The sequence below is a fragment of the Rhinolophus sinicus genome, chromosome 5 (assembly GCF_057876585.1).
Source record: "Rhinolophus sinicus isolate RSI-liver-muscle chromosome 5, RSI-T2T, whole genome shotgun sequence".
Taxonomy (NCBI): domain Eukaryota; kingdom Metazoa; phylum Chordata; class Mammalia; order Chiroptera; family Rhinolophidae; genus Rhinolophus; species Rhinolophus sinicus.
The window spans coordinates 9,178,045-9,192,089 of NC_142505.1; the positions used below are offsets into that span (position 1 = coordinate 9,178,045).

The 14,045-nt window shown below is 48.4% G+C and overlaps 1 protein-coding gene across 1 annotated transcript in view; it reads right to left on the reverse strand.

Moving 5' to 3' along the window:
- Window positions 1–3,973: 3,973 nt before the first annotated feature.
- Window positions 3,974–14,045, reverse strand: part of LIMD1 (LIM domain containing 1) — a 60,484-nt gene continuing 50,412 nt past the window's right edge. The window contains exons 4-8 of the mRNA XM_019724059.3: window positions 13,553–13,615; window positions 10,334–10,464; window positions 9,676–9,727; window positions 9,126–9,194; window positions 3,974–7,814 (exon numbers count right to left, since the gene is read on the reverse strand). Of these exons, the coding sequence (XP_019579618.3) occupies window positions 7,677–7,814; window positions 9,126–9,194; window positions 9,676–9,727; window positions 10,334–10,464; window positions 13,553–13,615 (453 nt within the window). The 3' untranslated portion in view covers window positions 3,974–7,676. The remainder of the gene's footprint in view (window positions 7,815–9,125; window positions 9,195–9,675; window positions 9,728–10,333; window positions 10,465–13,552; window positions 13,616–14,045) is intronic.

The following is a 14,045-nucleotide window of genomic DNA, read 5'->3' on the forward strand; positions in this document are numbered from 1 at the left end:
TCTATCACATTTGTGCTCTTTTCAAATTGTTTTGTTTGTGTTTTTTTCCATTTACTTTTAGTCCACTTGTAATTTATTGTGTTGGTCATTCCAATGGAAAAATCAATTAAGTCTTAAAGCCTACATTATCACTTGCTGAGCAGTTACAAACTCTGAGCTCTTTACTTGTATTAATTCAGTCAATCCTACCACAATCTCCTAAAGTAAGTTGCCTTGTTATCCCCATTTTTAAATATGAGAGAACAAAATTTGCCTAAAGTCTTTGAGTTGATTAATTAGGTGAAGGACTCAGGGCTGTTTCCCTGTCTGGGCATCAATGGGGATCACATATACACCCCACCCCTTCTCTCTGCTAGTTAGCAATCAGAAGACCCATCTCTAGTCCCAAACATGCTCCTATTCACCAGTTCTGGGCTCTTGGACATTTCCTCTGCTTCAATAAAATGGGGGTTTAAGTTGCTGAATATCTCATGAGGCTTTAAAGAAAAGAATGCTTCCAGCTGAACAGCCACTGCTGGGCAGAGAGCTCCCACCTGGGCTCTCTGAACATGTCACCATGTAGAAGTTCTATCATCACAAAACTAAGAGACACAAAGGTTGATCTTCCTTTGCCAATCAGATAATGCAAACCAATGCCTCTGTGAACATTCAGGGAAACAGAAAGATGGAAACTAATCCCGAGAGAAACAGGCATTCATCTTGGGCATTTTCAAAAGCCAAAGAAGCCCAAACCCGATTCTTAGGAAAGCAATGTTCAGGATAAGAAATCAGCCAAGGATGGGTAAGACATTGACACGTTTAGCCAAGTTTCTGCTACAGTGAAATTATATTACCTATGTAAATACGTTTTTGTTTTTGTTTTTTTTTAACAAAATCTGCCAAGGGGCTTTCCATGAACACAATCCGGCTGCAGATGAAGCTCATTGGCACCCTCCACCATCACAGTGATCTCTGCAGCCCATTTTGACATCCGTTCTACAGGAGAGAGTAGCTTCCAAACGCAGCTCCCACATAGCAACTTTTGGTCCATTCTGTTTATTGTGGGGTCTACCTTCCTGCCAAGTCTCCAAATCGGATGCATTCCCTCCCTTCCCCCCCATCACAGGCCTGCTTTGGGCAGGTCCCACGGGCAATGCAGGGCCCACCGCTCCTTGAGAACTTAGATCAGTGCAGGGATGTGTGTGTGCCCAAGTGGTGGGAGTGCCTTAGGCCGCCTTACACACCTGGGGGCATCCACATAACCTGGGCTTCTCCTGAAAGTGTTGTACACCTAGAGCTGTCACATACCTGGGACCTTGTCCTGGATCAGACCTTTGGCTTCTTTTTCTCCCAGAGTCTGACCTACTCTGATTCTTTTTTTACACCAAGTCCAAAGGCCAAATCATTTTTGTGTATGAAGTACTTCTGTTTTCAATCCAGGGGAAATGCAAACCCCACTTTTAGCAATGCTTGAATAAAATGCACCTCATATCCCCAGGATATTCTATCATTTCCACCCAAAAAGTTTGTTGGACACTTTAGTATGCTCAGTAGTGCCGCCTCCCCCCAAAATGTCCATGTGCTAATCCCCAGAACTTGTGAATACCTTATTCTACAAGGTAAAAGAGACTTTAGGGGTGTGTTTAAGGGCCACAAGATGAGGGCATTATCCTATATTTCATGGGCGTGCCCAATGTAATCACATGGGTCCTTATATAAAAGAAGCAGGAGGGTTAGAGAGAGGAGGTGTGACAACAGAAGAAGTCAGTGTTGGAACCACAAGCCAAGGAATGTGGGCAGCCTCTAGAAGCTGAAAAGGGGAAAGAATGGATTCTCTTCTAGTCTCTGCTGACACCTTGATTTTAGCCTCCTAAGGCCCATTTGCTAGAATTCTATGATGATAAATTTGTGTTGTTTTAAGCCACTAAATTTGGTTGTTACAGAAGCAATAGGAAACCAATACAGAACCAACAGAGATAGCGATAAGCCACTCCTCACACTCACAATGAGTTTAGGCCACGTAGCCTTAGTGAACAAATACACTGAAGGTCAACTTATGGCCGCCAACAGCCAGTGGTCCAACAGCTCCCTTGGGGTGAGACTGCCTGAGATGGAATCCTGGTTCACTGGGCACTTGCTATCTGGAGAGTAAATTCACCCTTCTGTATCTCAGTTTTATCCATAGAATGAGGGATTATAAAGAATATGGTCCTCATGACCTGTGTGTATATGTTTAGAAAGACAAAACAAACCACCCATTGGGAGTATTTACATCATAGAAGCCAGCAAACACCCCAAATCAGAGCTGGTTTACCTGCACACCTTGGCCCAGACCATCTTTTTCCGACTGTCATCCTTTGTGGCATCAGAGTAATAGGTAAACAGCAGCTTGTGTCTGTAAAATCAAAGTAACTGCTCTCTCATCACTTAAGATGTTTTATTTTCAAGTAAGACGGTACCACAATCAGCACTCTCAGCTTTTCCGTGTCCGTAGCACAGCAGACCTGGCAGCCACAAGAACTAAACTGAAGCCTCCAACAAGACCATGGGGCTGTTTAAGACAAGTACCTTGACCGTCTCCCCCTCCCCAAGGATTCTAACCACACACTCAGCCCCTTCACTCTGCCAGTCCTGCCTTCCTGTGCATGCTTGCCTCAGATCTAGAGGGCCACTCACCGTTTTGGTCATAACCTCATTAGAAAACAACATACACAAAAGGGAAGGAGACATAATGACCACCATTGCAGCGTGACCTTAACTCTCAATATTAAGGATCCAGTTGAAGGGCCAATTCTTAGATGATTCTCCAAAGACCTCTCACCTTCATACACATCTTGTGAGCTAGGTACTGACTGCCTTAGTTCCACATCATCTTTTCAAGGATGTCGGTGTAGTGAACTGTCTTCCGTGGTAGATAATGTTTCTGTTTGGAGAAGTCGGGCACGCTTACTGCCCATGATAAAGACTGTGGTTCGCTGAGCTTGAGTTTCCTCTTGTAACGCGACCCATTGTACAAGCATTTATCGCTTGGCCCTCTCCATGGGGCCCCACAGGAATTAGGGCTCAGGGAACTAGTGCAAATGCTGATAAAGTGAAATGCTGCTGTTGCTGTATTAAACTGTCCTTTGTTTCTAACCTAGGACTCCAGTACCTTCTGCCAAGACCCATGAAACCATGGCATGCAACTTACTAGCTTGTAAGTAGTCATGTGCTGCTGAACAAGGAGGATACATTCTGAGAAATGGGTCATCAGGCGATTGCACCACTGTGTGAACATGACAGAGTGCACTTATACAAACCTAGATGGTACAGCCTACTACACACCTGGGCTGTAGGGTACAGCTCATTGGTCCTACGCTACAAACCTGTACATCACGTTACAGTACAAAACCACCTGTGATGAAATGAAATCAAGAGACAGTAATGCAAGATGTAGGAGGCTGTCGCCAATTAACACGGCTCTTTTACAGTAAACTTTCAAGTAGAAAGAGGACACTCTAAAACAAAGATAAATAGTATTAAGTTGCAATTCTTTCTAACCTTTTAAACCACAATTACTTTTGCACCAACCTAGTATAACCCATAAACCAGTGCCACAGTCACTTATCAAGTATGACGTACTGTACGTAATTGTATATGCTATACTTTTATACGACTGGCAGTGCAGGTTGTTTACACCAGCAGCTCCACAAACGTGAACAATGCACAGCACTCTGACGTCACTAGGCAATAGGAATGTTTCAGCTCCATTATAATCTTACAGGACAACCTTCGCATATGCTGTCTGTCCATCATTGACTGAAATGTAGTTATAAGGCAAATAACTATTGGGTAAAATCTCAGACCCTTTACAGTTTTGACACCCATATGTTCCTTTAAGAATCCAGGGCTCTAAAAAAAAAAAAAAAAAAAAAAAAAGAATCCAGGGCTCTCCCAAATCCAGCTGGCACCATTTTCTTTCTCCACAGACACACAAAAGAAGACCCAGTAAACATCACGTTGGAGCACTTTAATTGTCTACAAATTGATGCAATTTTATTATGATATTTTGAATCATTTTATAGTAATAGGTTTGAATAATTTTACAGTAACAGTAAAATTTCAAATAATTTTATAGTAACAATATTTTGCATAATTTTATAGTAACAATACATTTTTGAATTATAGTCAAACAGGCACAGAGGAAAATAATCTTTCCCTGCAGTTGAAATTTTCATACACTCTGGAAATTTCCCACATCTGTCCAGTTCTGGCTCAGGACAATAGATAGCTAATATATTTTACTCACTTTTTTCTATTACTTTTAAAAGTTACTTCAGATGGTAACTGGGAAAGTAGGACTATTCCTGGCACAAAGGGGAACACAAAGAATTTGGTTTCCTGGCGGAGGGTTTTATTAACAAGTACATCAAACAACAATGGTGTGGGGTCAAGTCTTGCACACATTCTTTGCAAGAGTACCGGCAGCCATCATGGCTCTCAACAGTCACACATGGGAAGTGGTACACGGAAACGGCCTGCAAAGGACTGTGAATGCCAATACTTCTCTCAAGTCTCAACAGTCTGTGTCCTTTTGTATGTGTGACTCCAGCCCATGGAAACAAGGTGATGGCAGTGCTTTGGGGATGACCAGAGCTCTGTGACAATCCCACCAGCCACCCAGGACTCGATGGCTGACCTCAGGACACAGCTGAATGAGGTTTCCATGCCCACACTAACCACGGAGCAGTGAAAAGTCCTGTGCCAGGCATAGGACATGACATGGACAAGACTTAATGCCCTTCCATTGTGAGATGAACAAATCACTCAATGACAGATGAGGGAACATCAGAGGTGGGGGGCAGGGAGAAAGAGGGAGGGAGAGGTGGGGAGAGAGAGCGAGAAAGAGACACGTGATACAGCAGGCTAAACTAAGTTATTGGCATTCCTCAGACCACCCAGGCAGTTTCTGAATGGTCCTACCTGAGCAGGGGTTAAAACAAAACAAAACAAAACAAAACAAAATGAGAAAAACTCAAGGATCACGAGGTGAGGGAGAAGGCTGGAGGCTGGCTCTGGGGTCTGGAATCAGGCTGTAAATTGTCCTCATTCATCTAAAGTCCAAGAGTTGTCTAGGGAACTTAGGACGGGCTATTTGCTCTAACTTACAACAAACGTATTCACCCTCGTCTCCCAGGTGCTTGTGTTTCCTTTGTAGGGGCCTATAAATACACCCCTATTACCATTCTATTTAGCTAACAACTTACAGAATGTTTAAAATACCAAGTAGGTGAACATCTCTTCATGGCTTTTGCGCAAGGGCCTGAGCAGGAGAGAAAATGGTGCGACAGTCCTGCCTGGTGCCCTCTCCAGGGACGATGATAACAAGAGAAGTTGCTGCTCAGATTTCTAGGACATCTGGAAATTCTCTTCTTTTTCTTCAACAACACAAAATGCCATTTACAGCAAGATCTGAAATCACCCCAATCAAGGCCATTTTAAAATTTTCATTTAAAAAATTAACTAGTCATCCAATTTGCAAACAAGTCCCTGCTCCTTCTGACAGTGACTCCAAGGCAACTTGCGTCACTGCCGAACTTGAAAGTAGAAGCAAAGGTGAGTCCACAAGGCCATAAATGGCACTGGGTTGGCAAAGACAGGTAAAGACATACCGGCTGGCTTCATCTGCACAGCAGCCTTGCCCAAGCTGAGCTGGAGGAGGACGTGATGGGAAGAAAGGGGTGCGACCCAGGGGTCACTTCCCCAGCCCTGCACGTTCATGGGTTTTCAGGAGGCTCAGCCCATGAAAAGAAAATGAAAACACTTGGCCTAGACTGAAGTGACATCTGGCCAAAGGATCCCAGCAGAATGAATTTCATAAAAATGTGAAAAAATCCATGTTGCCAATCCTGTGCTTCTTACAGGCAACTACCCCCAAATGGTTGAGAAGTGGAGCCGGGCACCTGAATTCTGCGAGTCCCGGGTGCCTTTGGGTTCCGCAGACCACCTTCCGTGGCCCCAGCCACCCAATCCCCTCGCTCTGGGTGTGAGGCACAGAGGTGGAGAGCAGATGTCGGCGACCATGCTCCCAACCTGGCTGGCAGTGGTGAGATGGCCCTGGCACTCCTGTGACAAGGCCGTGGGGCCCTCCCTACAAGCTGAGGGCGTATGCCAACCAACCTTATATATATTCTTCTCACTGAAATGCCAAGGGGTATTGACTTCTGGCCTCAGGAATGTGACATGAGGGCACATTTTGTCTCTTCAGTGCAGAGGTGGCCTTGAAATCTTGCCAGTGTGTGGCCCTCCCTCAGCCCTTGCCACCCAGGGAGCCAGCATGATGAAATGACTAAGGCAGCAGCACCCAATTTCTATGGGCTCTATGCCTCGCTGACCTTTAGTTCGGATTATACTGCCCTGACCCCTGACCCACTGGAGTGCAGCCCACAGGAAGCCAGAGGTTCTTAACACACCAAACACAGTATGTGAGTCCACTGTGATGGTCAAATTCCTCCTTTATCTGTAATCTGGCGAAGCTATTATCTGTGAGGTATTTTTTGTGTGTGATAGACTGAAAGTGGAGGGAAACAATTAAAAAAAAAAACAACAGACAAAAGCAGTGTACCTTATACTGGTTTCTTCAAACATCTTGCCTGTGCCAACAATTGGGCAACAGAGAAACCTGTGAAGTGACTGTAATAACTTATCCCAGGCACGCCCTCCACGCTGGTTTTGAGGTCACACACACACACACACACACAAACACCCCTTGTTTATAAGGGGCTAGCTCTCGGGACGTGGGCAGGCCTTCCAAAAGCCCATCGTCAGGTAAGCTCAACAGGCGCAGGAGATGTCCGCACATGGGACCCTGAGACTTGCCTTTGCAGGAGCGACTCCAAAGTCACAGACTCTTAAGAGCTCCTGAGGGAAAAGGGGCTCACAGGTGGGTAAAGAGGCCTGGCGCCTGCACCAAGGTCTCATTCCAAAGCGACTCTGCAGTAATGGCAAATCTCCGCCCGGCCCCCAGCTGCCTGTAAGGGAGTGAAGATTGGCGGGGGCGGGGGGAGGCGACACACAGAATGCCATCAGTGTACAAGGTGGAGACCCTGTCTCACTTATTTCAATGCCAGGCTCTGGTTTACCAAGGAAATCCTTCCTAACATACAAGGCACATGCTAGAGTTTCCCTGCACCATAAGGCAATTCAAATTTGTATTGTAGCTGTTCTACAGAAGAACCGGGGTGGAAGGAAGCCCTAAATTATTGTGTGTGTGAGGGGAGGAGGGGGAAGTTGGGGTTGGGGTGGTGGGGGTGAGTTCCGTGCTGGTATTTTCCTGAAGGGAGGGAAAGGGTCGGATGCATTGGCAGCTGAAATCTCTCTTCAGAGGATATTGTGAAATATGCTCAGTGCACACCTTTCCCTCTGAAGTGAACTGTTCCCAGAGGGGAGAGGCAAGTTCATTCAGCTGCACTGATGTGATCTCCCGTCACACGACACACGCTTACTGGAGCGTCTTCCTGAGTCATCTGATGAGGGCATGGCAGCGGAGACATCCACACACCACACAGGTAGGGTTCACCTCGCTGGAGCAAGGAAAGGCACCCAACACATACGCGTAAGCACCCCTCTACCCCAATTCTACCCGAGACCACTCGTGGGTTTCTCATTATGCAACCGTGGCTTTTCATCCCTGTCAGGACGTCTATAAGAGGCTTTGGCTAGAAGTGGTGCTGGTGAAGCGCTGGCGATGAGGGGCCCTTCTCCAGCCTCTTGACATGGCAGGAGTGACAGAACAGATGGTCCTCCAGCGGGTAACAGCGGTGGCCGTCCTCATCATTGAGCTCCAGACCACAGTCCTGGGCGAGGCAAAAATGTCAGTGGCAGCAAAATAAAAGGACTGCAAGATACAAAATGCAGTCCCCAAAACCATCTGTGTGATTGTGAAGGGGCAGAAAATGCCAGCACAGCATACCCAGTACTCCCCAGGGAAGGTCTGGACTGCACTGTCCAGTTCCCAGGCCACTGGCCACATGTCACTATCAGAGTACTTGACATGGCGCTGGTCGGAAATGAGATGGGATGTCCGTATAAACACACACCAGATTCCCAAGACTTAGGACTAAACAAGGTTGTAAAATATCTCGCGAAAAATGTTTTATGTTGACTATGTGTTGAAACAGTAACATTTTGGATAGAATGGGTTGAATAAAATAGTATCACAAAAATTAATCCTGCCTGTTTCTTTCACTTTTTTAACATGGCTCTAGAAAACAAAATTACACGCATGATTTGAATCTGTGGCTCTCGCATTTCCATTGGACACCGCTCGCCCAGAGGGGGTGGAGGGGACAGCAGAGCAAGTGTCTTCACCTTTCTCCCCAGCACCTGGGGCACCACTGACAATGATTCCCAGCTATTTCTACAGTGCTGGCACTGGGATCAATCTATCTGTCACCTACACCCTCTGTTCTCCCCACCCACTGCGTCAAAAAATAAATCTCTTTTCATGGGTGAATCCACTTAATTCTGGCTGAAAGCCCACGCACGGGACTTCAAACATTTGTACCCTTCACAAGGGCTGGTGAGGGGCGACCCCAGGCCGGCCTGCTAGTCATGGGCACCAGTGGCTCCTTCAGTCTGAGGTGTGACACGAGGACAGACAAGCGGCAGAAGCTCCCCCCCCGCCCCAACCTTCACACCAACCAGCAACATCCTTGTTTCCCAGAGGGGTTTCTTCATAATTTCCAGGGCTCAGCTGAGAAAGAGGCTCCTGGCTGATAGAATGGCCTACAAGCTGGAGGGACGGACGTCTATTCCCCAAACCGCACACCTGCCTGACGATGTGGCCCCACACAGGACCTGAAAGCCACACCCCCTCCCCTGCCCTTCGGCAGCTGTAGGGAGGGCAGCTGCGAAGGTTTCAGAACTTGGCAGTTGTAAAGGTGGAGAAAATAGTACAGACCTTTATGCCCCAAACATCCACATTCTCTGCAGCTGACCCACCACCCCACCAACCAGGCTCCACTCTATGTCCTCAGCTCTGGAGGGCAGCCCCTTGCCTGAACCTTGATGCCCGTCTCTGGCCCCAATCAACCAGGATGCTTTCCTCTTTGACTCCTAAACAGGCTTTGGAGCCTGGGCGGTGGGGGGGGCCGGGGGGGGCCTACCTCGCAGTGGTAACATTCCACATGGTAGTCTCTGTCCATGGACACCACACGGATGGTCTCATCTGAACCCTGGACCGGGAAAAGGCAAGAACAAGAGGCTAGTTGGGGGGCCCATCGGGCTCCACACGCTATGGGGGGAGGAGACGATTCTGAGCTACACGTAGGCAGCCTTAGGAGAAGAGCAGAAATCAGGAGTGGATATAACGCTGGCAGGAAAAAGGACACATTTAGCTGAGAAGCGGGAGGGGCACCAGTCCTATCCTCAGGAATGTCGGCGTCAACACGGACAAAAACGCACATCTGTGTGGCTCTGCGCGTCTTCTAATCAGAGAGTTTGCTCTAATTACAGGGACAAACGGCACAAGAAGGGCATTGGGCTGGGGAAGCAGCGAGTGAGAAAGGGGCTTCTTGGTGAGGACACCCTCTCAGAGTCGAGATTCTAGAAGGACTTTTTTAAAGGTGAGAGGACAGGACACAGATCTTATAAATTATCCCAGGGAGAAATTCATGTTGGGAAGACCCCAGGAACGGGTCTGAAGAAGCGTCTTACCTCCGGTGGAAGGATGGGAAGCCCACAGGCTGCACACTTGGGGGCCAACACCCTGGGGGAGAAGCAAAGAAGCCGTCAAGTGCATACTGTGGTGTTTCTGGAAGGCAAGGCCAAGTGTGTCTGGGAGACCGGCTCCTGGAGCCTGCAGGGAGCCCTCCTCACTGGCCCAGCCCTGCCTCCCGCCCTGCGCTCTCCAAGCAAACCCCTCCAGCCCTCGTACAAAGAGGCTCACTGTCTGGGAGTGGCTTCAGTATTGCTTCAGGATTGTTCCTGAGCCGTAATGAGCACATTTGTCCCCTTCGCTCTACTCGGGATAGAGACTGTTTACTGCCTTCATGGCGCCTGGCACAGGCCCAGGCACACTGAGGGGGGTGGAGGCCAGCTGAGTCAGTGCCTTGTGACGTTAGGTAAAGCCCTAAGACACGGGCCTGGCAGATTTGCTCTGTTTATTTTTTTCCCCAGTAAACATGACCTTTAATTAGTTCCTGTCTGCACAGGTATCAACTGAGCTCCTGAGTCCCCCTCAAACCATTAGGCCTTTGCTGGGCTGTGGGCTAACGGTACCAGCTGCCTGCAGACATGCCACAGCAGGTTGCCATCAGTCTCTGCTGAGTTTCAATCGCCGTGACTGACACGAGCGGATCCCAGCCCTCCTTACTTGTGGTAATCTCGGACACAGTAGATCTTGTTCTCTGAGTCCACGGTGAAGGGCACCCCGTCCAAACACTCGTTACAGATGACACAGCGGAAACAGCCCGGGTGGTAGGACTTCCCCAGGGCCTGCAGGATCTGGGGGCACAAAGGACGAGACCAGGACTCAGTGGGATGATGGGCAAGGAAGGGACGGTGGGAGGGAGACGCCCATCAGGTAAAGGGACCATATCAGTGGTCACGCCACACGGGGCACACTCACCCCGGAGTTTCACTTGGCCCAAGACCAACAAATGACATGGGGCAAGAAGAGCTAAACTAGTTACAACTAAACAGGAGGAGGCCAGCAGGATCCTTCTCCTGTATTCATCAACCTCCAGGAGGGAATTTAAAGAGCTCCCGTCCGAAAACGTTTGCAGGAAATGATGTAAAGCAGGGCCACGAAAGGCTCCATCCCAGAATTGGGAAGCAGCAAGTGGAAAGAGCAAAGGGAACTCTCCATTAAAATGCAGAGCTCATAAGAAATCTCTTAAGTCCTGCCTCCCGGGTGCCCCTTTTAAGCAGCTTTGACTCTGCAGCACGATGATCCTGTGACTCAGCCCGATTAGCTCAGATCCAAGTGCAAGCAAAGCCTCTTTGTTATTTTCCAACACAGTGAAGGGAAAGCCCCACAATCCTTCCTCTGAGTGTCGTCTGATCTGGATGACACCCCAAGAGAGAGGACAGACAGACGGACAGAATGTCCTTGGTGACGTCAGTGAGTGACCAAACTCACCCACCAAGGAACTGCCCACCTGCCACCCTCTTAGTAGGTGAGAGAAAACATGTTTCCTATTGTCACCGGTTCTCAAAGTGCAGCCCCTGGGCCAGCAGCAGCAGCATCACCGGGAACCTGTTAACAACACACGTTGTCGGGCCCCACCCAGAGCTCCTGAATCACTGGCTCTGCAGGAAGGCCCAGCAGTTGCTGTTTTAATAAAGTGATTCTGGTGCATGTGGAAGTCTGAGTTAACATGAGTCTGGATTTTTCTGTGGTGTACAGTTGAAAGAATCTTCGCTGACTCAATAGGAGGTTTTATTTACGCAATTGGCTGGGTCTTGAAAGTCAGCACAAACTGAGTTGGGAATCAGCACCAGCGAGGTGGCACCAAAACACACCTGCCAGCGATGCATGTGACGGTCGTCAGTACTCGGGAGTGGGGGCCACACAGAGCGAGCGCCCTCAGAGTGGCAGCCCCACACCTCACACACTGCAGCCCTGGGGAGATGGGAGGACTTCCTGCTTTTCCAGTTTTCCAGCTTCTTCATTCCCTCTAGGGTTTCCAGCTTGGGAGTCCAAGCTAGATATGGAATGAGATTGGCTGCCACAGGGAGAGAGGCCTGGCGTGTGAGAGGTCATCTTGGACATTCGACTGTTCCACCAGCTGAGCACTGCTGAGCTACGTGACCCCCGCCAACGCCACACGGAGCAGAGCCCTGGCCTGGTCTCTCATCCTTGGAATCAAGATGAATAATAAATCACTGTTGCTTTAAACCACTAAGTTGTGTTTTGTTTTGTTTTGTTTTTGGGGGGGTGTAATAAAGTAATAAATAAATGGAACACCCTGAGGTTCAAAGAAGGCTTAGGACACCCAGAAATAGGAACAGAGTAGAACCATGTGCATAAATTTGGATACTGTTGACCTGATATGTGACGGGTTCATCAAGACTCTAAAATCAAAGACAAATTCTGCCAAAGAAATGGCACCTGTGGAGTCTGGCAGGCTCTTGGGGAGGGCAGGAGTGAGGGCGTGTGGCTCCTGCCTGCCTCCCCGGGGCACGGGTGGAGGGCCCTGTTCCCAGGGACGCCTGGGCTATGACAAGGACACCGCTCGCAGAGATACACTCTGCTGTGGTGTGTCAGAGCCACTTCTCTTTATGAACAGGGGTGGCTCTGGCTCATGGTTTTATACGTGTTAGTATAAAACCAACAGAAATAAGAATTTATGTCCATCAAAGACATGCCCAAGAGGTTCCCAGCAGCTTTATTCATAAGTAGCCCCAAAACACCCAAATCTCCATCAGCGGGAGAATGGATAAACTGCTATATGCCTACAATGCAATTCTACTTCCAATGAAAATAAATAAACTACCAACACAGGCAACAACATGAATGAATCTCAGCAACATTTTTCTGAGTGAGAAAAGGCAGATCCAAAGGAGTCTATATGTATAATCCCATTTATATGAAGTTCTGCTGCCAGCAGAACAAATCTGGGGCGAGAGGTCAGAACAGTGGGCACCTTTGTGTGTGGGGGGGCCAGGTCTTGACTGGGAGAAGGCCACAGAGGAGCCTTCTAGGGTGCGGGATGTGGGAAATGGTCTGTACCTTGATCTGGGTGGTACGTACATGGGTAAATACTCATTCAGCTATACACTTAAGAGGTGTACCCTTTATTCTATGAGTTTCTCAACAAAAGGTAAAATTTAAAGAAAATAGCAACAATTAGCAATTCCCGCCTCCAGAAATGAATTAACAGGTCAGCTTAGAGAGGGGTTTAAACTCTTCTCAACTAAAAGAATGTTACATAATCATAATCTCTCTAACCAGTATATTAAAGAAATCCTACAGAGCTGATCTCCAATTTGATGCCTGAGACAGAATAAGAACTCTATTCCTTAAAGCCCACACCTCAGCCTATAAGGAGACCAGGAAGAAAAACCGTCACCACTGAAAACATAAAGATACTGAGGCCCAAGACAAGCTCAGAGAGCCGGTGGCTGAGCAAGGAAGAGAATGTACAAAACTTGTTCCTTGTTCCACTGTTTCAGAACTAATGACAGTTCCCCAAAACTCGTCTTAGGAACAGATTGAGCCGAGGAGAAGACAGGGGGAAATACATGTTTATCTGACTTTCTGCATCCGACTCCAAGGTAATTGGGAGTAAAAGCAGGTTCCATTTGGCATCTGGGACACCACCAGAATCCCAGAAAATCAGAGGAAGCCCAAGGGAGACAACATGATCAGAAACACAGCACTGTGTAGACTGGAGGGTCAAGGACGCTGACACCAAGAAAAGCCAACAGTGTGGGTTCTACTAGCGCAAGCAAGCTGCGTGGCACAGGGTCTGCTTTTCAGAACCACAAGTCAAGGCAAGAAACACTGCTCTTGACTATTGAGTTCTTGTTGCTCTGAGTGCCTCCCCCTCCCAGTGAGTCAATATGTTGTTCGGCTAACCCTACTCACCATGTCCATGATCAGATGGCCACAAAGGAAACACCGGTCAGCAGACTGCTGGAAGCCAGAGTACTGCAGAGGAAAGAGAAAAGAAAGTGAAACCAGGCAGGGCAGCCTTTCTGTCTGGCCACAGCCCTCAGGTGAGCCAAGATGGGCGCGTGCAGGTACAACACCCAGGAGCTATGGAGGAAGCAGCAATCCGACGTAATCGGTTTCTTCTCAGCGTGCACTGCAGGCAGTACCGCCAGCGCTCCGCGCTCCACGGCGCCCCCGCCCTGCCCGGCCAGATACAACACGCAGGCCGGGACACAAGGCCAAGCATGGTTACGTCATATATCGGATTCGTGTGCGCTGTGGTGGCCGCAAATGCCCAGTTCCTAAGGGTGCGACCTACGGCGAGCCTGTCCATCACGGTGTCAACCAGCTAGTTTGCTGGAAGCCTTCAGTCTGCTGCCGAGGAGCGAGCTGGACGCCACCGTGGGGCTGAGAGTCCTTCTTCTGA